This window comes from Lissotriton helveticus, chromosome 9 (genome assembly GCF_964261635.1).
Source record: "Lissotriton helveticus chromosome 9, aLisHel1.1, whole genome shotgun sequence".
NCBI lineage: Eukaryota > Metazoa > Chordata > Amphibia > Caudata > Salamandridae > Lissotriton > Lissotriton helveticus.
In genome coordinates, this window is record NC_136070.1 from 558,107,303 (window position 1) to 558,130,611 (window position 23,309).

The 23,309-nt window shown below is 50.3% G+C and overlaps 1 protein-coding gene across 1 annotated transcript in view; it reads left to right on the plus strand.

Moving 5' to 3' along the window:
* Positions 1-23,309, plus strand: part of MUS81 (MUS81 structure-specific endonuclease subunit) — a 321,815-nt gene that overhangs the window by 26,523 nt on the left and 271,983 nt on the right. The window contains exon 2 of the mRNA XM_078660456.1: positions 22,952-23,153. Coding sequence (XP_078516582.1) covers positions 23,019-23,153 — 135 coding nt within the window. The 5' untranslated portion in view covers positions 22,952-23,018. The remainder of the gene's footprint in view (positions 1-22,951; positions 23,154-23,309) is intronic.

A 23,309-nucleotide genomic window follows, 5' to 3' on the forward strand; every position in this document is an offset into this window, starting at 1 on the left:
ACATGTTAAAGCCAGCATACACCACACAGAGCTACAGTTCCACCCCAGAATAGCTGAGCCCAATCGCTCCTGTCTCCCACTAAGCAGATCCGCACTCGCAGCCCAGCATCGCCACCTTTATTTTCCTTACAAACAAAGTCATCCAAACAGCAGTTCAGTAGAGAGACAATGAGGCCCACATTGTCCCCTGTGAGCGGTGTGAAGCTCACTCTGGAGTGTTAAATACGCGAGCCCACTGTCCGTATCGCAGGTGATCAGCTAGAAATAGAACAAAAAGTTCAACACACATGGTATGGTCAGCCCCCACAGCAACTGAGAACAGCACCACCTTGGCAATGCAGTACAGTCCGCAGGCATTTCAATCTTCATCCTCCGCGTCAGCTTCGGTATCTCTGGCTTTCTCCTTGCGCTCTAATTGCTTAACATACTGTAAAGCGTCCTTAGACATGGTGGAGACCCTCGGCTTGCTGCCATGGTGGATCCTCAGCTTAGCAGGATACAGCACTGCATATTGTATTTGTAGTGCGTGCAACCTTTTTTTGACCGGCTGAAATTCTCTCCTGGCCTTCTGCACGGCCACAGTAAAGTCCGGATATAAGGCAACCTCCATACCTTGATACGTGGTCTTGGCCATTTCCCTTGCGAGTCTCAATGCCGTGTCCCTGTCACGATAATTAAGACGGGCAATGATGGGCCGAGCAGGAGCGCCTGGAATAGGCCGTGGCGCTAAAGCCCGATGTGCCCTCTCTACTATAAGCAGCGAGGAAAAGTGCTCCGCTCCAAGCATGGACTTAAGCATTTCTTCCAAGTACCGCTCCATTTTCCCCACATTGGTTGACTCCGCCACCCCCGTGATGTGCAAATTATTCCGGCGCGATCTCGCCTCCAAATCCTCATTCTTTGATTGTATTATTGCCAATAGCTTGCCCACTTGGGCACACAAAGTGGTGACCGCCTCCACCTTGTCCTCCGCCGCAGATATACGCTGCTCCACTTCTGTTAATCGGGCTCCATGCTTGTCCAATTTTGAAGCCATAGTGTCCATGCGTAAATTGAGATTGTCGATTTTGCTGTCGAAGGTATGCAAACTCTGTTGCATGGCCACCATCATGCTCTCTAATTCACTACAGCTGCCTGTCTCCACTTTCTGTTCGGTATCAGAGATCGCCGGGGTGGTGGATTTTTTCTGACGTTTAGACTCAAAAGAGAGCTTAGATTGCAGCTGTCTATCCTGTTTGCCCATTGTAGCTACCCTGCAATGCCCCACTCTGTTCTCAGTATGCACCACCACCCTCTTCAAGACCAAGTAACACTGCTACCTGGAGCACACACACTAGCAGCCAGTACAATACACCTCCACAGTCCACCAGGACCCAGGTGCCCCCACAGTCCACGCTCCTCCACAGGGCACACCTCAGTCAGTTTTTATATTGCAGGCAGTAATGGCCCGCGCGCTCTCAGGAACCCCCAGGCAGCTCCACCAACAGGCAGCAACCAAATCCTAGTGATGGCAATAGTGAGGCGCTGTGCTCCACCACCAGTGGCAAAGGAAGTTCACCAAATCTGTCCCGGTTGCTGCAGGTACAAAATGGCGGCAGTTCATTTCATGGATGACAAGCTGAGTCAGTAACAGCCCCTCGCGAAGGTCAAAATCAGGCTCCAAGGAATCTGCCCCACACTCTTGCAATGCCCACTCTTGCTCTTCTTAGAGCTTGCACCCAATCGCGCAAGCCGCAAAAGCCGCCACAGCTGCCTCACAGTCCTCCTCGCGGCCTATCTCCCCTCCGGTGCTCAAATAAGCAATGCCAGCCTCTCCGCGCCGCTGGCCGGCTACCGTCACCGCTACAGCTGCGCACACTCCTCCACCGGCAGTGCGCCGCGGCTCAGGCAGCAGACGCGGCCGCGATATGACGGCAATTCACCCTCCAGGGGACAGGCATGTAAAGTCCCAGTCTCTGACTCAGGCTACTGGTAACCGTGCTCAAGCCAGCGATGAGCGCGCTGGACCGCCACAGTGTTCACAGAGCGATCGCGCAGCCCACGCCAGCCAGCACGGCCTCACCTCAGGCTGCCTCGCTGCCCCCCGCCACTCCGATGCACTGGCAGTCAGCGCCGACGCGGCGTAAGCAGCTTCTCCTCCACCGCTGCCGATCTTCCGATTCCCTGCTGTACACAGTCAGCCAGCAGACGACACCTCGTTCAGCCGCCCCTTGTACACCACAGCCTTCCGGCCACAGCACCTCACGCTCCCGCAGCGAGCCACCGCCTCGGCTCCAGCCGCACTTATCCTTCAGCCCGCCGATCACTGACAACGTGGCGTGCAGGCCGCAGCTGACCAGGGGCCTGACTCACCAATATCGCCTTCTTTGAAGAGCCGAAGCGCACCGAACTGTCCCCCAGTGGTCGCAGAGTTCGACCCAGACACCAGCAGCAATGGATGGCAGGGTAGCCACAGGATAGTTAAAGGATTATTGCCCCGACCAGCAGAGCTGCACTAAGGTGCGGCCATCTTGCTTCGGGCTCGCTAGCGCCCCCCCTGAATGTTTAAATTTAACTTCACCACTCTCTTTATGCGAGTCAAACAGCAGGAGCCTAGACCTGGGCATAGTTCCACTATGCAGAACTCTGCGAAATGACAAAAAAACTTAACGGAGATCCGCAAGCGGTGGAGTGCAGCACGAACTGCCGTTCGCGCTGATTTTCCTGCCGTTTGTGTAGGAATTCTCCCCGAGCAGCAGCTCTCACTCGCCAACTTACCATTGGCGAGCACGAGCAGAGAAAAAACTCCACTGTGCTATGCATAGCGGAGTTTTCTGCACTCCGCAAGCTCCACGGAGTGCAGAAAACTCAGCGAACGGACCGGAGTTTACCACCCAGGTCTGCTTTCCATGCTCCACCTTATCAGTATATCCCGTAGGTATCTTTCTATGGGGTAGTTGATGTTGTTGACTCTGAGGCGGATACCCCCCTCGATAAGCAAACCATTCCATATTTAGCTGTGGGAAACACTTCTCTCCACTGCTGTAATGTGCTATGTGGTCATATCACCTCCTCCATCCAGCGATTTCAGTTGTCTTTTGCTGCGGTTAATCCTTTTGCAAAGTTTCTGTCCCATCACTGCTTTAGTATCGAAGAGTCATGTGCCCTAAGTTCAGCGTGTCTCAGTCATGTTCCTTTTTAGGTCGAGCCAAGCGCAGCACGCATGCTCTTCTCTAGGTGATGTCCTCTTGGAATCATCCAGGACTTTTTCAGAAACTCGTGCATGTCCTGCACTGTTATCAATGCGCACTCGTACATGTACGACGTCCACCTTTCGGGAGCGAGCAGCGGCGCCATCTGTTTCCAATTATTGCTCCCGTGCTTGGAAACAGATGGCGCTGCTGCTCGCTCCCCCAAGGTGGACGCCGTACATGCACGAGTGCTCGCATTCACTTTTGCGGCCGCGCGTATCTTTTAACTTTTAAGATTTCATGGATGTCATTGCCTGATGGTGTCAGACTTTCAAAGCCCTATCCCTCTGCCGTGACAATGCCCCAATACAGACATATGTGACAGAGCAGCAAAGTAGAAGTAAGGCAAGAGACACGCTTACTTTAGTAACTCCAAGTTAGCCAAGACAATGTCATTGATGTAGCAGAAGCCGGAAGCCTCAGAGTTCTTGGCATGGTGGAGTCCACCGGCCCAGTTCACTGCAATGTCCGTTTGCTGCTTGTTCAGTTTGGCAGCGCTGGTTGAAAAGAATACACCATGGAGGTTATGCTGAATGCAGTGCAATGCTCTGTGACTGATTAATGCACAGACTCACTACAAGTATTCAAACACTACCATGCGTGCTAACATGCGACAGGAAATGGCAGCTCCCTCTGGACTATCCATCTCCACTCCACAGCCTCCCACCTTTCCAGACATTCACAAATGTATAAGGATCTTTGTCCCTTACCAATCCCACTCCCCGAATCCTCGGGTCCCAATCTTGCACATACATTCTAATCTCTGCCCCCTCACATGTAGCACAGGCCTCTAATTCCTGCCTATCCGTCCCTCCCAAACCCTTGCACATGCAATACATTTCCAGTTCACCCAGCCGTTTACCTCTGTTGTTCTCTTACCCCCCCCCCCGCTCCATTATTCTCCTTCAATCCGACATTTGAGGTAAGAAAGCTGGGCTCAATTTTCTCACCTACAAAGCATCCGGCAGAAAGCTGCCAAAACTCAAAGAGCACATCAAACACAGGACAGTGCTCTCCGACATTGATTGGAAGAAACAAGCACAGGCAGTCTGGATACAGAGGCAGACAATGGCTGAACAGGGAGGTGTTGGACTTGGCCCTTCTGGCAGGTTCAGCCCTAAACTTTTTGCTTTTAATGGTGACCTGGTGATGGTGATTTTTGGTTTCTGCGCACTTTCACTGTGTCCCAGTGGAAAGTGCGTACGCACTCTGAGTGCATGTGGTGAGATAGGCCTGCCCTCCCATAGGAATGCATGGTGAAGGTATGTGTCCCTGGTAGTTCCGGATGCGTGGGGTGTGCAGGCTCGAGTCTGGTATGTGCAGACTCGTGTGATTGAATGCTGCGCAATGATATATGCCGCATGAGTGTTTCTAGTGTGGAAGTGCCACTTCTAGACATGGCTGTGCGTGTGCTGTAAAGGAGCTGGCACGTGATTGGCTGGAGCTGGCTGGGGTGCCAGGCTCCATGAGTCATGATGGGTCTGCTCGGTGGTGAGTGTGGAGATTAGCATGCTGATGGCTGGGGAGGAGTGCACCTGGGTCCTGAATAGGGCTGGGCTTTCCCCACACAATGCTGGCTTCACCCCCTGTGGTGCGTCTAATGTCCCTAGCCTGCCTAGTGAATAGAGTGAGGGGCTGAGCACATCAAGAGTGCTCACAAACCAGCTGCGACTGGTTTTGCTCCCTCACCATGAAGCCAGACAAAGGATTTAGTAATATAACAAGCATTTACAATGCAATGGTCTCGGCATTGTTAAAGTTAGAGCGATTGGCATTGCTCATGACATTATTTTTATTTATGTTTTTGTTTTTAAAACATAAATAAATGGCATTGTCATTTACAATGCCAATACTTAATTGCTCGCAAATGCGAGACCTATTGCATTTGCACCCACATAGAGCCACCCACACAAAGCCACCCACACACACATACAGAGCCACCCAGACATAGCCACCCACACACACACAGAGAGCTGCCCCCACAGACACAGAGCCACCCCCACACACACAGAGCCACCCCCACACACACAGAGCCACCCACACACACACAGAGCCACACACACACACAGAGCCACACACACTCACAGCCACCCACACAGAGCCACCTACAAAAAAAGCTACACTCCGAGACAAACAGAGCCCAACACAGAGCCACACAGACCGAGCCACACACACACACACACAGAGCCACACACACACACACACACACACAGAGCCACACACACACACACAGAGCCACACACACACACACACACGGAGCCACACACACACACAGAGCCACACACACACACAGAGCCACACACACACAGAGCCACACACACACACAGAGCCACACACACACAGAGCCACACACACACAGAGCCACACACACACAGAGCCACACACACACAGAGCCACACACACACAGAGCCACACACACAGAGCCACACACACAGAGCCACACACACACACACACAGCCACACACACAGCCACACACACAGAGCCACAGACACACAGAGCCACACACACAGAGCCACACACACACAGAGCCACACACACACAGAGCCACACACACACAGAGCCACACACACAGAGCCACACACACAAGGCATGAAAAGCGGCTAACTAAGGGGGCAGAAGGCAATAAAAACGACACAATCAGGGAGGCAGAAGGCAAGAATAACTGCACAATCAGGGGGGCAGAAGGCAAGAAAACAGTGGTCCATGCATTGGTCACATCTCACTTAAACTATGCAAACAGCCTATACTGCATACTTATTGCGCAGACTACAAATTGTCCAAAACTCTGCGGCAAGGCTAATCAGGCAGGTACCTTTGCGCTACCACATCTCTCCGCATCTGAAACAACTTCATTGGCTCCCTATAATCAGGAGGATAGAATTCAAGTCGCGGACCCTTGCATTTAGGACCACCAGAAGCTTGGGACCAGGGTACCTCAAAAGAGGCTGCTGCTGTACCATGACAAGCGAGTCTTGAGATCCAACTATCTGCGACCCCTGAAAGTCTCACGTTACTGTAAAGCATGACTGGGCGGTAGATCCTTTGCGGAGCAGTCATCTAAACTATGGAACTCTCTCCCACTTCACCTGTGCGTGCTGGAATCAGAAACAGAATTCCAGAAAGCTTTAAAAAAACTGGCTCTTCAGGCAGGAATAGTTGGCCCACAAGAGCGCTCTCCGCTAGCGCCTGGACACCTCTGCTAAGGTGGCTGTGTACTCTTGAAATCCTCATTCATACAGACTAAGATCACGCTCACCCCTGCTATTAACAAATACTCCCCAAGATCACTTACATCACAAGCCACTTTACAAACTGGCCCCGCTCTATCACCCGGAGAAAAACAATAGCAAATCCCCATGCATTTTTGGTTTGAAAAGACTGCAGACATTTGTGTTAAGACCTGCATTTACGATCTAACGTGGCTGTTTTTGCAGATTGTTGCACAACAGCTGGATACTTTCTCAGACATTTGTATACACAGTCATGCTACATGCTATTGTGCCCTTAGGTCTTATCCTAAATACTGTCTGGTTCAGCCATGAAGTCTTGTATGTCTCTTTTTGCATGCGGTCAGTACAGCTGGGTATTTCGTTATATAACTATTTACATTTAACATACAACCCCCCCCCCCCCCCCCCTCCCCCACCAGGCGTAAATCCTTTTAGGAATTGTGCCACCAATGGGGTGTTTATGCCTTTTTAGTCATTGTATTAATTTTTATTACAGTTGCACCACACTGTTCTCGCGTTGATTAAATGGATTGTTTAAATAAAGTATGATTAAACTTGAAGCCAAATTCAATACATTAATGTGCTGTGGGAAACAGGCAAAACATAAGTAAACCAAAATGTGTAAACGAATAGGTAGACAGGAAACCTGGTACCCCAGTTGAAAGACACAATGCCACTGCCCTTAGGTGATATCAGTCTTCACTTGCCGAACAATAATTGTGAGCAAAGACGTGACCCCAGTGCTCTCATCAACGGCTACTCCGTTCCTGGCACTTGGAAAGTTTCTATTATCCTCCGAGGATCGGTGTTGCAAAGAAGGTTGGAATGGGTCGTGCCTCTGCAGTATCCCAGGAGGAGGCCGCAAACTGTTAGTACATGCCTCAGCACAGCAGCGTTAGCTGTATAGATAAGGCGCAGGTAAGCTGCCCACTTACTCTCCCCCATGCCCACGACACCGGCTGCAGCCTCACTGTGCGTACCTGAAAGTGGTCAGAGAGAAGCTGTGTTTCACCAAATTACTCTATATTTCACCAAATTTACTCCTTCTCCACGGTCCATACCTGAAATGTAAACCGGTTGCTCGATATACTGAACGCGATCTGTGCCTCGCCGAAACGCTGATTTGCCACTTGCTGTGATTCAAGATTTAAAACTAAACGGCGGACTCCGAAATAAACCTCATTGCTCTATTTCAATAACGGTGGCCATCTTGGAAAAGTAATGTATTGCTAAAGTCGCAATGCTGCATCACCTTAGTAATAACGATGCCTCCTGTTATTACAATAATGCTATATTATAAGCAGGAACTGGAGGACAATGAATATGATTACCATATCTACTGCTAGAGGTGAGCGAGTCCCTGAAAGCTCAAGCCAGGCTCGAGCCTGAAGCCTAGCTCAGGTCTTGTTGGACCCTCGAGCCCATAAAGCGCGGAGGCTTTCGTCTCTTTTACTCCAACAGGATGCGGTGTTGGCGCCGGAGCTGCTACATTGGAACTCGGGAACCAAATCCGAGTCCTTGTTTGGGCTGAACATCCTGTGAATCTGCGCAAATCACTTAATCTCCCCTTCCCTTAAACAATGCACGTGACCATGTGTAATGTAACTAACTGGTATTGATATAGAGTGTTCCAGGTCGAGTTTGTGTTTTATATTAAATAACTGCAGAAGAATGCCGTCGAGTTGGTTGGTATGAAGAGATCAAAAATGTCTATATTATATTTTACTAAGGATCGGGAGCTGATATACACCACCTTAAGAGAACCTTGGTGTTTCCTGGTATGTGTATTTGTTTTAAAGCATTCAGCTCCGATTGATTTACCTGGTTCAAAGCTTGGAATTTTGCGGTGGAGTAACAATATGAAACATCATAGTGGCTGTCCCTGGCCTGGTGCAAATGAGCTTGCCTTTGGCATACCAGTGGCATACCCGCTGTGTGATCGCACAGTCAGCATGCTTATATATCCCCCCGGCACATTGATAGAACTAACCATTCAAGATGGCGCTCCACTTCCTGTTTCCGACAACAGGGTGAGTAATATCAACTTTTACCACCACCTAAGAGAATATACTAGGTTTGATGAGAACCCCTCAAAGGACCACGTAATCCGCCCTACAGTTAAAATACTTAAAACAATTCTAATAATTCTAATAGCACTGAATAGTATCGTAATAAACTAAACTTTTTACAAAAATCACACTATTTACTGGAAAACTAAAGTGCTGGTGCAGCAAAGAACAAGTCAGCAATTGAGTCGGTACTGCAAATATTCAAGGAAACGGTGCTCTGCATCCATCTCATAATGCACCACAGATCACTAACATATGAGGCTGCCGCACAGCCTACATGCTTCAATATCCCCCGTGACACATCTAGAGCACTAACCGTTCAAGATGGCGCTCAACTTCATGTTTCCAAACAACCAGCTCGAGGTGAGTAAATTTGAGTTTTCCCCCAAACACAAACTCCACAGGGAATATGGCACAGCCTCGGGAACAATCCACCTCAACAGCGCCTGTGTCCAAAGTGCTGTACATGACACAGAAAAGTGGGTCAATTGACTGAGTAGATCCAGAGTGGGGGAGGGGGTATAGTTAACACAAAGGTAAACCCTAGGATGGAAGGGAGTGACATTGGAGGCCACTAACGACTAATGTGGATGTTACGTAAGGACCGTCGTCATTAGCGAGAGGGAATTCTGTACCATTGCTGACTTATTGCAACAGTTGTCGTTTGTGTGTGTGTTTTCTGCCATGCCACACGTGTTGCTGTGTGTGCATATACGTGTGCGCACGCCCTGCTGCTGTCTATGTTTCCCTGCTGTATGTAAGGGAAACGCGTACTGCTACTGCCATAATATACCCGTCTTTGTGCAAGGGAAGCTTGTCCTCGTTCTATCCATGTTGTTCCTGTTTTGTGTGTAATTTTGAAAGAATAAGACCATGTTTGATACCAAAAACCGAAACCCATGGGTTAGTCAATGCTTAAGTTTATTATACACAGCAATGCAACTGATATCTAGAAGCGGAAAATCTCGCTATTATCTGGGACTAATATTCCCAATATGACCGAGCCACAAACATCAGAGAGATACAAGTGCTGAGAAATGCAGAGACTCTCCTTTTAGAATTAAAGAAGTGCAGGGACTCCGTACCGGACAGCATCTGCCCCTTTAAAACACCGCTTATAGGAGAAATAACAGGCACCACAATGAGGGGTAGAATCCTTTGGCGGGGCCCGGGGTACTTACAGCAGGGCAGGCCTGGCTCTGGGGGTTTCTCGGACAGACTGCCAGTCTCCATCAGGTGTTCTTCAGACCGGGACCCCTCGGGTCCCGGCCGCGGCTCCTGGACGGTCGCAGGCGTGTATTCCGGTCCCTCGGGGCCTCCTTTCTGCCCCACGGTCCGAGGGTGAGATATGTTTAGGCTGTCTGATACCTTCGCAGCTCCGCGCTGCTCTGGAGAGAGGAGGGAGAAACTCACAGAGTAACCTGAACACGTCACAGCCATGAAAGTGAAACTCCGCGGCGCAGGAGGGCGTCACCCAGGTGAGTAAAAGTTTAAGCCGAAGAACTAAACAAAAAAAGTAAATGTATGCATTTCAAGCTAATTGATCGGCGGGGAGAAGCTTCCGAAGTCTTTTATCTCGTGGGAGCCCCCTCTTGTCACTGCAACAAACTGACAGCGTGAAAAAACAAGCACGTGCAAAGCAATGGAGGGGGGGTGGGAACGGAGACAGGGACAGCGGGAGGGGGGGCGGGGAGGGCAGGACAGCAAGCACGAACAAGGAGGGGGGGGTAGGACAGCAAGCACTCACCTGAGGACGACTTCTTCCGGCGGCAGTCGGGGGAAATGGCAAAACAAAAGCGCCCCAAAAAAAGTAAACGCCCACCTCCAAATGACGAGAAAAAAGGGGCGGGGCTTAAAAAAAGCAAACAACGCCCACTAATCTGCCCAAGCCCTGAGTGACACACATCTCTTCCAATGGCTAGCCTCCATTTACGAAGCTAGCCAATGGAAGAGAGAGGCGGGTTAAAGCCCCACTGTAGAAGTGTAGAAGTCATAAAATCTTCGGCTCCGCCCACTGCTTCGCAATGCGAAGGTAGCCTCGACCTAAAAAGGGGCTGTGTCCCCTGACAATTTGTTTTCTTCCAGGATCCTATGGGAGGGGGGGGAGCTGCTGCTGTTGCTGGGCGCCAGGAGGACCGCCACTTGGACTGCCTCCCTGCCTGGAGGCCCAGTGAGCTGGCTCCGGGCCCAGCCTTTCCCCCCTGCTAACCTAAAGAACCTTGCTGGATCTGGACTTTCCCCTAGCGCCTGGGAGCGCTTTATTTGGGCCCATAGCGCTGGAGAGTGCTTTATATTGCCCCTAAGCGCTTGGGAGCGCTTTTGTTCACAGCAGGTGCCCACCCGGCATTTACCCCGCATATTTGCCGATTTTAGAGTCTCCTGGCAGGTGCCCAGCCCGCCAGGGACTTTGCCGCTATTTTTGTGGACCTTGCTTTATATTTAATTCACGGGAGCCCACCCCGTATTGCTGCCAGTTAGAGGAAATCGCCGCCGGCCCGCGACCAGGAAGTCAGGCAGGCCCGGGGCGGGACTACGGGACACCCCCGTGACGTCATTCCCCAGGCCGCGCTCTGATTGGCTGCCGACCCGGGACCTGACTGGCAAGCAGGAAAGCGGAAGCCGCGGCGCGAGGAGCAGGGCGGCTGCAGGTGCAGGCGGGGCTCCGGTGTCTGAAGAGAGCCCCGCGATGCCTAAAAGAGGAGCCAGGCTGATGTCCCTCCCCCGGAGCTCCCAACAGCGAGGGAGAGCCCCAGAGGACAGCCGAGAAGTGTTCAGGGACGGGACCGGCAGAGTGGCCCTACAGTACCGGTGAGTGGATCTAGCCGGGAGGAGAGGGTGCGAGGCCGAAGCCCCTTGGTGCTAGTTTGGGGAAGAGGGGGAGGCGTCGGGGCACATTGCCGGTGACCCACCCCCCTCCCCCCCGGGTTATTTGCCGCAGACGGGGCATCTTCCCAGAGCCGAGAGGCTCCGAACTGGGGCATTATCAGAACGGAGACTTCAGCTCACACGTTCTAAGTGTAATGGAAGGCATGCTTTCATGGCACTCAGAACCGACCCAATCATGTTTTATGCAACACCAGAGGCTAGGGAGTGGCACACACTAGGCACACACTAGTATCCTGTATAATGTGAAACCACTGCATTGCTTTGTGAAATCACATATAATACATTGAAACATATTAACTCAATCAACGCCTTATTAATCTGAACCCTCCATTTTGCTCTCTACTGCACTACTTACAGACCCACTCCCTTTCATTTGTTATAATTCCCACACTACTTCGTTACATGAACAACCCCTCAACGAATCACTTTCGATGCATTTTGAAAACAAACAACTTATAATCACAAGCATTGGCATAGTCAATATGTCTCGCCTTTGGGACCTTAGAAGTGTTTAACCATGCAGCAGTTGTTATTGCTGCATAACTAAATACTTTAAGGTCCCAAAAGCGCGACCTATTGGCTATTCCAATGCTGGTTTCTCTAGTTGGGGGGGTTTGCCATTCTCTTGATGCACCACCAGATTGGTTATTCTGTCGTTGGATACTTTCTGAACAGCTCTTATCCAATTCCAGCTCTGTACGTGGGATTTTTGCAGTTTGTTCTAAAGATTTATGTGTGACATTTTTTAATTCCAAACTATAATGATAGAGCCAACTATATGTAATTTTTTTTGTTCCTTCCAGGAAATTCTGTGATTGCTCTAAATTGTCCCCAATTTTTGAGTGTCACTTGTGCTATGCCTTGGAAGATCTTTCCGTTGATGTCCTGAAGTGTGTTTCCTTTTCTGTTGTCATGCTGCGTTGTGACAACATGTGGGACTTCACTTCTACATCACAAGGTCTTTGGTGTGTTTGTATCCGTCCACTACCGTCTCTATGTGCTCTGTTACTCTGGGATGCAGATTGTCTATTAATGTGCACATAAGCCTTGTTTGAGTGTTACCATATACCATATCTGTCCTCTTTCAGTCTTCTTGAGCCCTCTGAATTGTAGATTCTTTAAATGTGACTCATTTTTTAGGTTTCGCAGTAGAGCCATTTCCAACTTGTCTGCCATGAGGTGGGCCTGCATCTTTGCCCCGGGGAGAGCTTGTTCAAGGCTCTCAACCTTGTTTTCTATGTTGACTACTCTGCTGCCCACTGTGCCAGTATCTTGTCGCTGCTCACGTATCTTCCCTCCTAAGTTAGTCATCTTGGATTGCTTGCTGACTTTTTTCGATTTCCTTTTTAAGTTCTTTGTGCATTTCTTGTTTAAAGACTTGTAATGAGTCCAGCAGGTCTGCTTTGATAAGAACCATGGTTAGTTCTTTTTCTACTGTCTGTGTCCAAGTCTTTGCTTGGTTTGGGTTGTGTGTATATTGCTGTGTGCCTGGTAGTTGCAGATAGGTAAGCAAGTCTTTCTGCGTCCCTTTCCTTATTTTTGGCGAAATCGAGTGATGTTCTATGTGCCCCCCCTGTGAGTATATTGTGCCCTTTATCAGAACGCTATTGTTACTTTTCAAGCTTTTATTGAAAGATCAGTGTTATCCATGCCTTTCTTTATTCCCGCCTTCATAGCACTTTCTCCAACTATGCAAATTCATCTCGGGGCCCAGTTGAGTTTTATTGTGTCAAGAGTGGAGACACCGTTGTCTCTGCTTTAACTGTATCCAAAGTTCCCCCTTGTTTAAGGGGAGACTCTGGATGCCTTTCTAGCCTCAAGCAATGTCCATCAGTGTTTGCTCATGACACTTCCTGTTGTGCATCTCTGCTAGTCTGGATGGAGGACTTTATGTGAACATATAGCATTGTTCACAGTAGTGCTGATTATTCTATCTATATTTTTAAAACAATTATTATACACGTTTATACAAAGGAATACACATATATAGGTACATATCTATAGTCCAAATAAATGCTTATATACAAAATGATATGCTGTATATTTATGTTTGGGTATGGTGGTTGTGTGGAGATGAGCCAATTCTTGAGTAATTTTCTGAAGATAAGGTGGTTATCTGTGGATCTTATGTTGGGGGTAAAGAGTTCCATAGTTGGGCTGCTTGAACAGAGAAGGATGTGCCACCCATGTTTTATTTTTTGTACGTTCAGATTTTGAGGCGAGGTGCCACTCTAGAGTGGAGGTTCCTTTGTTGAATGTATTTTGTGATTTTAATTCTGATGAAGAGCGGTCCTGTTCCATGTATCATTGGCCATTATGATCAAATTGTAAGGGTCTTATTACGACACTGTCGCGGAAACGGGACCGACTGCCTAATTTCAATGCGAACGCACATGGTGCAATCGCATACTCTCATTTCCCTATGGGAGCATGTGTTACGGTCGTAAACCGGTCGTAGCACAAGCTTGCATAGGGAAATGGGAGGTTGTGTTAATCCCAGGGTGCCTGCCACAAAGTGCAGGGATCAATGTGCCCCCTCGGTCCCCAACCGGAGGCCGCGTCCAGAAGGGGGCCCTGCTAGCGGGCCACAAACACGCTTTCCGACATGCTTTCCATGTCGGAATGCTCGGCATAGAAAGCCTGTTGGAATACGTGCATCGTAATCTGTACAGTGTAAAACGCTGTCCATATAGATGACGGGCCGGCCTTCGACTGGCCAATAGGCTTTCTTAGCCCGTCGGAATCCAGCCGGTATGACCGACCAGTTACAATTTCAAATGGCTATATTGTAATCACCCGGTCAGAATTGAATCCGACGAACTCTGTCAGAAAGCCTCCGAACCTAGGTCGGAGGCTTTCCGATCGAAATCTTAAATCGACCCACATTAAAAATAAAGTTAATATACAAGAGTTATGCTATATTTTGCTACCAAACAGGCAGCCACGAGTGCAGTTACCTTGCAGACAGCAGGGTCATGATTTCAATGGTGCAGCCGGTGCAGTGACACTGGACCAAAAGCTCTAGGCCAGGGGTCTCCAACCTTTTCTGTAATAAGAGTTATTTATGTTAAATGAATATCAGCCTGAGCTACTGTTATTACCATTGTACTATTGAGCATATCAGACAAGATTACATTAGCGACCATCCGTGCAGGATTACAAGCTGTGATCGCCTCAACGCCACAGACAGGGTTGCCACCAGTATTTTAAAACAAGCATTTTCAATGCAATAGGTCTCACATTTGGGAGCGTTTTAGCTATTGGCATTGAAAATGACCATGCCTTTTATTTATGTGTTTCTAAAAGGAACACATATATAAAAGGCATTGTTGCTTCTAATGCCAAGAGTTCAAACTCGGGCAAATGAGAGAACACTATAAATGTTGCCACGCCCCTTTTTTTAGACATTGCTTGCATATTCAGGTTACCATGAGAAAGTCTAAACAAAGGGGCGTGGCCACCATTATAGTGAATGCGCGCATGTTGCTTCCACCTAAAGTTTACATTAAAAATAAAGTATATTCCAAGACTTTGTAGTGCAGCTAAAGTGAAAGCGGTCCCAGCTGGAAATTAAACAATTAAATAGGCGCGGCCGCTAAAGTGAATGCGGACTGCGCCGTATATGAAATAATTAAGCGCGGCTGCTATAAAGCGGACGCGTTGCTATGTAAATAATCAATCAATCAATCAATCAAGACATTTATAGAGCGCACTACTCACCCGTAGGGTCTCAAGGCGCTAGGAGGGGGGGGTGCCGTTACTGCTCGAACAGCCAGGTCTTGAGCTTCTTCCTGAAGGAGAGGTGGTCTTGGGTCAGGCGCAGGTTGGTCGGGAGGGAGTTCCAGGTCTTGGCGGCCAGGTAGGAGAAGGACCTTCCTCCTGTTGTCGCTCTTCGGATGCGGGGGACGGCGGCGAGGGCGTGGCTGGTTGATCTGAGGTGGCGCTTGGGAGCGTAGAAGTTGATTCGGTTGTTGAGGTAGCTCGGGCCTTGGTCGTGTAGGGCTTTGTGTGCGTGGGTGAGGAGACGGAAGGTGATTCTTTTGTTGACGGGGAGCCAGTGCAGGTCTCTCAGATGTCCGGAGATGTGGCTGTTTCGTGGGATGTCGAGGATGAGTCTGGCTGAGGCGTTCTGGATCCGCTGGAGTCTCTTCTGGAGCTTGGCGGTGGTTCCGGCGTAGAGGGCGTTGCCGTAGTCCAGTCGGCTGGTGACGAGGGCCTGGGTGACCGTCTTCCTGGTCTCGGTGGGGATCCACCAGAAGATCTTCCGTAGCATGCGCAGGATGTTGAAGCATGACGAGGAGACGGCGTTGACTTGTCTGGTCATGGAGAGGGAGGAGTCCAGGATGAAGCCCAGGTTGCGTGCGTGGTCCGTCGGTTTGGGTGCGGTGCCCAGGGCGGGGGGCCACCAGGAGTCGTCCCAGGCGGAGGGCGAGGAGCCCAGGATGAGGACTTCCGTCTTGTCTGAGTTCAGCTTCAGGCGGCTGGTCGTCATCCACTCGGCTACATCTCTCATCCCTTCGTGTAGGTTGGCTCTGGCGGCGGCGGGGTCGTTGGTCAGGGAGAGAATCAGCTGGGTGTCGTCGGCGTAGGAGATTATGTTGAGGTTGTGTTGGCGTGCGATGGCCGCGAGGGGGCTCATGTAGACGTTGAAGAGGGTGGGACTCAACGAGGATCCTTGAGGGACGCCGCAGATGACTTCGGTGGCCTCTGACTTGTACGGTGGTAGGCGGACTCTCTGTGTTCTTCCGTCGAGGAAGGAGGTGATCCATTTCAGTGCCTTCTCCTGGATTCCGATGTTGCCGAGGCGCTGCACTAGGGTGCGGTGGCAGACGGTGTCGAATGCCGCGGAGAGGTCCAGGAGGATGAGGGCCGCTGTTTCTCCGTTGTCCATCAGGGTTCGGATGTCATCGGTGGCAGCGATGAGGGCGGTCTCGGTGCTGTGGTTGGCTCGGAAGCCAGACTGTGAGGGGTCGAGGGATCCATTCGTCTCGAGGAAGGCGGGCAGCTGTTTGTTGACGGTCTTTTCGATGACTTTGGCCGGGAACGGGAGGAGCGAGATGGGACGGTAATTCTTGAGTTCGGTGGGGTCCGCTGTAGGTTTCTTGAGTAGAGCGCTGAGTTCTGCGTGCTTCCAGCTCTCCGGGAAGGTGGCGGTGTCGAAGGAGGTGTTGATAATGTCCCGCAGGTGGGGTGCGATGACAACGTCGGCCTTGTTGAAGACGTGGTGAGGGCAGGGGTCGGTTGGAGATCCGGAGTGGACTGAGTTCATTGTGCGGATGGTGTCTTCGGTGCTGATCGGAGTCCAGGCGCGAAGGACGGTGGTGGGTGGCGTTGCTGCGGTTGTGGCGTGCATCGGTTGGATGCTGAAGCTGTTGTATATGTCCGCGATCTTGTTGTGGAAGTAGGAGGCGAGGGAGTTGCAGAGGTCTTGCGACGGGGTGATGTCGTTGTTTCCGGCGTTGGGGTTGGAGAGCTCTTTCACGATGTTGAAGAGTTCCTTGCAGTTGTGTGCGTTGTTGTCCAGCCGGTCCTTGTATGCATTTTTCTTGGTGGCGCGGATCAGTTGGTGGTGTTTCCGGGTGGCGAGCTTGAGGGTGGTCATGTTGTCCATTGTTGGTTCCCTTCTCCATACTTTCTCGAGGGCTCGGCAGTTCTTCTTGGAGCTCTTGAGTTCGTCGGTGAACCATGGGGCTTTTCTGCTGCCGGGTCTGCTGGGCGGGGTCCTCAGAGGGGCGAGTTCGTCCGCGCAGTTGCTGATCCACTTCGTGAGGTTGTCGGCGGCCTGGCTGGGGTTCGCTGAGCCGGCAGGAGGGTGCTGGTTCAGGGAGGCGGTGAGCTGGTCGGCTGTGATCTTGTTCCAGCTTCTTCGGGCAACCTGTTGCTGGTGGTGGTGGAACGTGGTTCTTTTGAAGGTGAAGTGGACGCAGCTGTGGTCTGTCCAGTGGAGTCCTGTGGCGTGGCTGAAGGCGATGTCTTTGCTGGATGAGAAGACGGCGTCGAGTGTGTGTCCGGCGAGGTGGGTGGGGGTGGACACCAGCTGCTTGAGTCCGAGGTTGGCGAGGTTGTCGAGCAGGGTGATGGTGTTACGGTCGCTGTTGTTCTCCAGGTGGAAGTTGAGGTCCCCCAGGAGGATGTAGTCGGCGGAGGGAAGGCATGCGGGCTGATGAAGTCGGCGATGTCCTCGCTGAATCGTGTGCGTGGTCCCGGGGGTTGGTAGATCAGGGTGCCTCTGAGGGTGGTCTTCGGGTCGGTGTGGATCTGGAAGTGCAGGTGTTCGGCGGTGGTTAGGGTGTCGTCGGTGTTGGTCGTGACGCGGATGGTGTCTTTGTGGATGATGGCGATGCCTCCTCCCATCTGGTTGGCGGTGCGGTCCCTCCGGGTGATCTTGTAGCCCTCTGGGATGGCGATGGCGATGTCGGGCGCTGAGGAGGCGTTCATCCAGGTCTCCTTGAGGAAGGCGATGTCAGGGGCTGTGGTGTCGAGGAGGTTCCAGAGTTGGATGGCGTGTCTGTGGACGGAGCGGGTGTTGAGCAGGATGCACTTGAGGTGGTTGCTGCTGGTGTTCGGCTTGGCGGGTGCTGGTGCAGGGTAGGTCCGGATGCAGGTGAATTTGCAGGCGTGGCAGCTGAAGGGTCCGTGGGTGTGCTTCGGGGTGGCTCGGTGGCATCCCGGGATGCCGCCGGTGTTGAGTGCGATGAGATCGGCGGCGTTGTAGGTTCGTCGGGTCGGCTTCCGTCGGTGGGGGCCAGGGGTCCTGGCACTGGGCGCGGTCCAGGCGCGGACGGGCGCAGACGGGCTTACCTTTGGCGCGCCTTCGGCGCACAATCGGCGCGCCCGCTGCGCGTCAACGCTGCGCGTTCGCACGGTCGCCATATATGGCGAAGTGCGCGGGGGGCGGAGCAGCTGGGAGGCGGGAGCGGGGAGGGTACAGAAGGAAAAAAGGGGTGGGGTTAGCGGCGGTGGCGGGAACCGGGGAGCGGGGAGGGACGACGGAGGGCAGCTACAGCAAACAGCGAACAGCAAAAACAGGCAAACAGGCAGTACAGAAGAAAAATTACACAATTTACAACAAATCTATCAATGAAGACACCCGGGTGAGAAGCGGCGAGCACGGACCACGCCGCTCGAAGGAGGGGGCGTGGTCACGCGGCGGCAGCCGGGCGGCGAGGCAGTTTAGGCAGAGAGGCACACGCAGCAGCTGGTGGCCGTGCGGCGCGGGGGTGTCCTAGAACTAGGTCACACTCACCTGCGTCGCACGGTCGCCATATATACCAAGTGCGCGGGGGGGCGGAGCAGCTGGGAGGCGGGAGCGGGGAGGGTACAGAAGGAAAAAAGGGGCGGGGTTAGCGGCGGTGGCGGGAACCGGGGAGCGGGGAGGGACGACGGAGGGCAGCTACAGCAAACAGCGAACAGCGAAAACAGGCAAACAGGCAGTACAGAAGAAAAATTACACAATTTACAACAAATCTATCAATGAAGACACCAGGGTGAGAAGCGGCGAGCACGGACCACGCCGCTCGAAGGAGGGGGCGTGGTCACGCGGCGGCAGCCGGGCGGCGAGGCAGTTTAGGCAGAGAGGCACACGCAGCAGCTGGTGGCCGTGCGGCGCGGGGGTGTCCTAGAACTAGGTCACACTCACCTGCGTCGCACGGTCGCCATATATGGCCAAGTGCGCGGGGGGGGGAGCAGCTGGGAGGCGGGAGCGGGGAGGGTACAGAAGGAAAAAAGGGGCGGGGTTAGCGGCGGTGGCGGGAACCGGGGAGCGGGGAGGGACGACGGAGGGCAGCTACAGCAAACAGCGAACAGCAAAAACAGGCAAACAGGCAGTACAGAAGAAAAATTACACAATTTACAACAAATCTATCAATGAAGACACCAGGGTGAGAAGCGGCGAGCACGGACCACGCCGCTCGAAGGAGGGGGCGTGGTCACGCGGCGGCAGCCGGGCGGCGAGGCAGTTTAGGCAGAGAGGCACACGCAGCAGCTGGTGGCCGTGCGGCGCGGGGGTGTCCTAGAACTATATAAAATATATTATAATTTAAAACAAAGCGGGCAGGTGCTCCGATGCAATGGGTGGAATAGGAGAAGAAAATAGTGCTCACCAACTTATAAAGCGTACTGTGTAACAGCCGAAGTAAAAGGGTCCATCCTCGTTGGAGGTTACAAGTGAAGACAAGGCGGTACTAGGGAGGGACTGACAAGCCTATGTACGAATCAGAAGCCAGAATTTATGAAGGGCAATGACATAAGCCAATGACGAATATGGGCGGAGAGTGGACGGGGCTTCAGTAGCATACTCCAGTACAGCAGGCCTCGCAGAGCGAGTAGCGCATGCACGCTGCCCTTAGGCTCGACCTAAAAAGGCTTTTTTCAATTTAGAATGCCTCTACATGGGTAATATATAATAGCCATAGCTATAATACCACTGGTACCAAAGTAATAATATGAGTTATAAGTCTTCCTGATGCTGCTTGAATTATCCCTCCTATATCGTCTTCGAATATATTTTGCAAAGTCTATCTTTTTTCTCAAAACATCAGTTTGAGTTCTGAAAATAGACACTTTTTTATCTCCAAACTCACTTTTCAATTTTGGTATGAATATATTCATGCAGCGAAGCAAAAGCTTTTAATTTAGAAGGACTACACATAGGAGAGCTACTTAAAGGTAGCTGAAGTGCAACCAGTAGCTCACAAGCTGCTCGTTAGAGAAGCCTGCTCTAGGCACCCCATTAAACACCTAAAATTGCTATATTTTACATCTAAAGAGGCAGTCACAAGTGCAGTTACCTTGGATTTAAAAGGTACTTGATTTGAATGGTGCAGCAGGTGCAGTGGCACCGGGGCCAAAAGCTCTAGGGACCCCACCAAACCAATACTATTGCTAAACTGTAAAACTAAACAGGCTTTGGGTCATGATTTCAATGGTGCAACACGTGCAGTACCACCATGACCAAAAGCTCTAGGCACTTAGAATTGTTATATTTTACTACTAAACAGGCAGTAACAAGTGCACTTACCTTGCAGACAACAGGGTCATGATTTGAATGGTGCAGCAGGTGCAGTTGCACGAGGGCAACATTTGTCATAACTCCACTAAACACCTAATATTAATATATTTTACAACTAAACAGACAGTCACAAATGCAGTTATCTAGTAAATGCTAGGGCCATGATTTCAATAGTGCAGCAGGTGCAGTGACATAGGAAGCAAAAGCTCGAAGCATCCCAGAAAACACAGATTAGTGCTATATTTTACGACTAAACAGGCAGCCACAATTGCAGTTATCTTTCAGGCACTAGTGCCATGAAATGAATGGCACAGCGGGTGCAGTTCTGCTGGGCCAAAAAGTTCTCAGAACCACTCTAAAAACCTAATATTGCTATATTTTACTACTAAGTAGGCAGTCTCAACTGCAGTTACCTTGCAGATGAAAGGGGCTTGAATTAAATGATGCAGCAGGTGCAGTGACACCGAGGCCAAACATTGTCATAACTCCACTAAACACCAAATATTGCTATATATTTTTTTAACTAAACAGGAAGTCACAAGTTCAGTTATCTTGCAGGCAACAGGGTCAATATTTAAATGGTGCAGCAGATGCAGCTGCACCAGGCCCAACAGTTGTCAGAACTCCTTTAAACATCTAATATTGCTAAATTTTACAACTAAACAGGCAGTCATACGTGCAGTTATTTAGCTAGCACTTGGGTCATGATTTCAATAGTGCAGCAGGTACGGTGGCACCAGGACCAACAGCTCCAGGCACCCCACTAAACCCCTAATATTGCTATAATTTACTACTAAACAGGCAGTCACAAGTGCAGTCACCTTGCAGACAACAGGATCAGGATTTGAATGGTGCAGTAGGTGCAGTAGCACTGGGCAATCACAGTTATCTTTCAGTTAAAAGGGACTTGATCTGAATGGTGCAGCAGGTGCAGTTGCATCAGGACAAACATCTCTAGGCACCCCACTAAACACCTAATATTGCTATATTTTACTGCTAAACAGGCAGTCACAAGTGCAGTCACCTTGAAGACAAAAGGGTCATGATTTGGATGGTGCAGCAGGTGCAGTGGCACTGGGCCCAAATGTTCTCAGAACTCCTCTAAACACCTCATATTGCTATGTTTTACGACTATACAGGCAGGCACAATTGCAGTTATCTTTCAGTTAAAAGGGAGTTGAAATGAATGGTGCAGCAGGTGCAGTGGCTCCAGGGACAAAAGCTCTTTGGACCTCAGTAAACACAGAATATTGCTAAATGTTGCTACTAAACAGGCAGTCACAAGTGCAGTTATCTGGCAGGCATTAGGGCCATGATTTCAATTGTGCTGCAGGTGCAGTGGCACCTGCAGCCACAAGTTGTCAGACCTCCTCTAAATATCAAATATTGCTATTTTTACCTTTTTAATAAGCTGTCACAAATGCAGTTACCTTGCGGGCACTAGGGTCATGATTTGAATGGTGCAGCAGGTGCATTGGCACTGGGCCCAAACGTTCTCAGAACTCCTCTAAACACCTCCTATTGCTAAGTTTTACTACTATACAGGCAGACACAATTGCAGTTACTTTGCGGGAACTAGGGTCATGATTGCAGTGGTGCAGTGACACCGGGACCCAAAGCTCTAGGAACCCCTCTAAACACCAAATATGCCAAACATTTACTACTAAACAGTCACAAGTGCAGTTACCTTACAAGCAATAGGGTCATGATTTGTATTGTATGTGTAATGGCACTGGGCCCAAAAGTTGTCATAACTCCGCTAAACAGCAAATATTTCTATATTTTACTACTAAGCAGGCAATCACAAATGCAGCTATCATGCAGGCACTAAGGTGCAGGAAGTGCAGTGGCACCAGACCGAATAGTTGTTAGAACTCCTCTAAACATATGATATTGCTATTACATCAATTAATTCTATTTCCCTCTTTCATTTCAATTTTCAAAATGTTGCTATTACTTATTGGCACTATACCACTAGTAACAGCACAATATATTGCCTTTTTGTACATAAACAAGTCCTAACACTTTAGGGACCGTCTGTAACTTATTTTGTACAACTACTCAGCAAGCTACAACAAAAACAGCTTATTATTAATCACATAGGTAAAACCTAATGCATTTGTCAATGCTTGTTCCTCTGACAAGGGCCGAGCAGTCAGTGCCCTGCAACTTTCCAGAGCTAATCCTACTCTTCCCTCCTTAGAGAAGGTGGTAAATGTGTGTGTTAACCCCTTCGTAAAAGGGAATACTGTGTGAAATACAGGTCGGTAATTCTGTGTTGTAGTTACTTGCCATTCCAGGGGGTTTAACTCGTAATTCAACTATACAGAAGTGGTGTTACTGCATGTATGTGTTGTTTGCCCCCCAACAGTATCATGCAGCTCGTAATCAGGGTCTTGTATTAAATCTGGATAGGTATGGTTGTGTGAAACTCACCGTATTCCCGGTTGAGATTAATTTGGGACTGTTTTTGTTTTGTATTTTGCATGAATGGCTGGCTGTAAAACGATGTTTCTCTATTTCAGAATGATCGTGAGGAGTTTATAGCAGTGGAGCCATATCACTCTTGGTGTGTGATGTCTCTTGCTAAGAATGCCTGGTCCGGTACTCATTGGCCGGAAGAGGCCAGTGCCCACATGCCCAAATCCCCTCTTCCTTCAGTGGCTGTCAGAGTGGCGTGACGCAGCCGCAGATAAGGGAAAGAAGACCCAGTTTGTGTATCAGAAGGTGAGTGTTTTTCAACCTGAATACAGAAGCCAAGTGTGTGCAGAATCATCTGTGGTTGTATTAGAGTTACAGCCTTTGCTGGTTTTTTGTTCTTAAATAGTCCTACACAACAGTTGATTTGTGGTGTGTTATTTCTATTACAAAAAGCATTTTGTG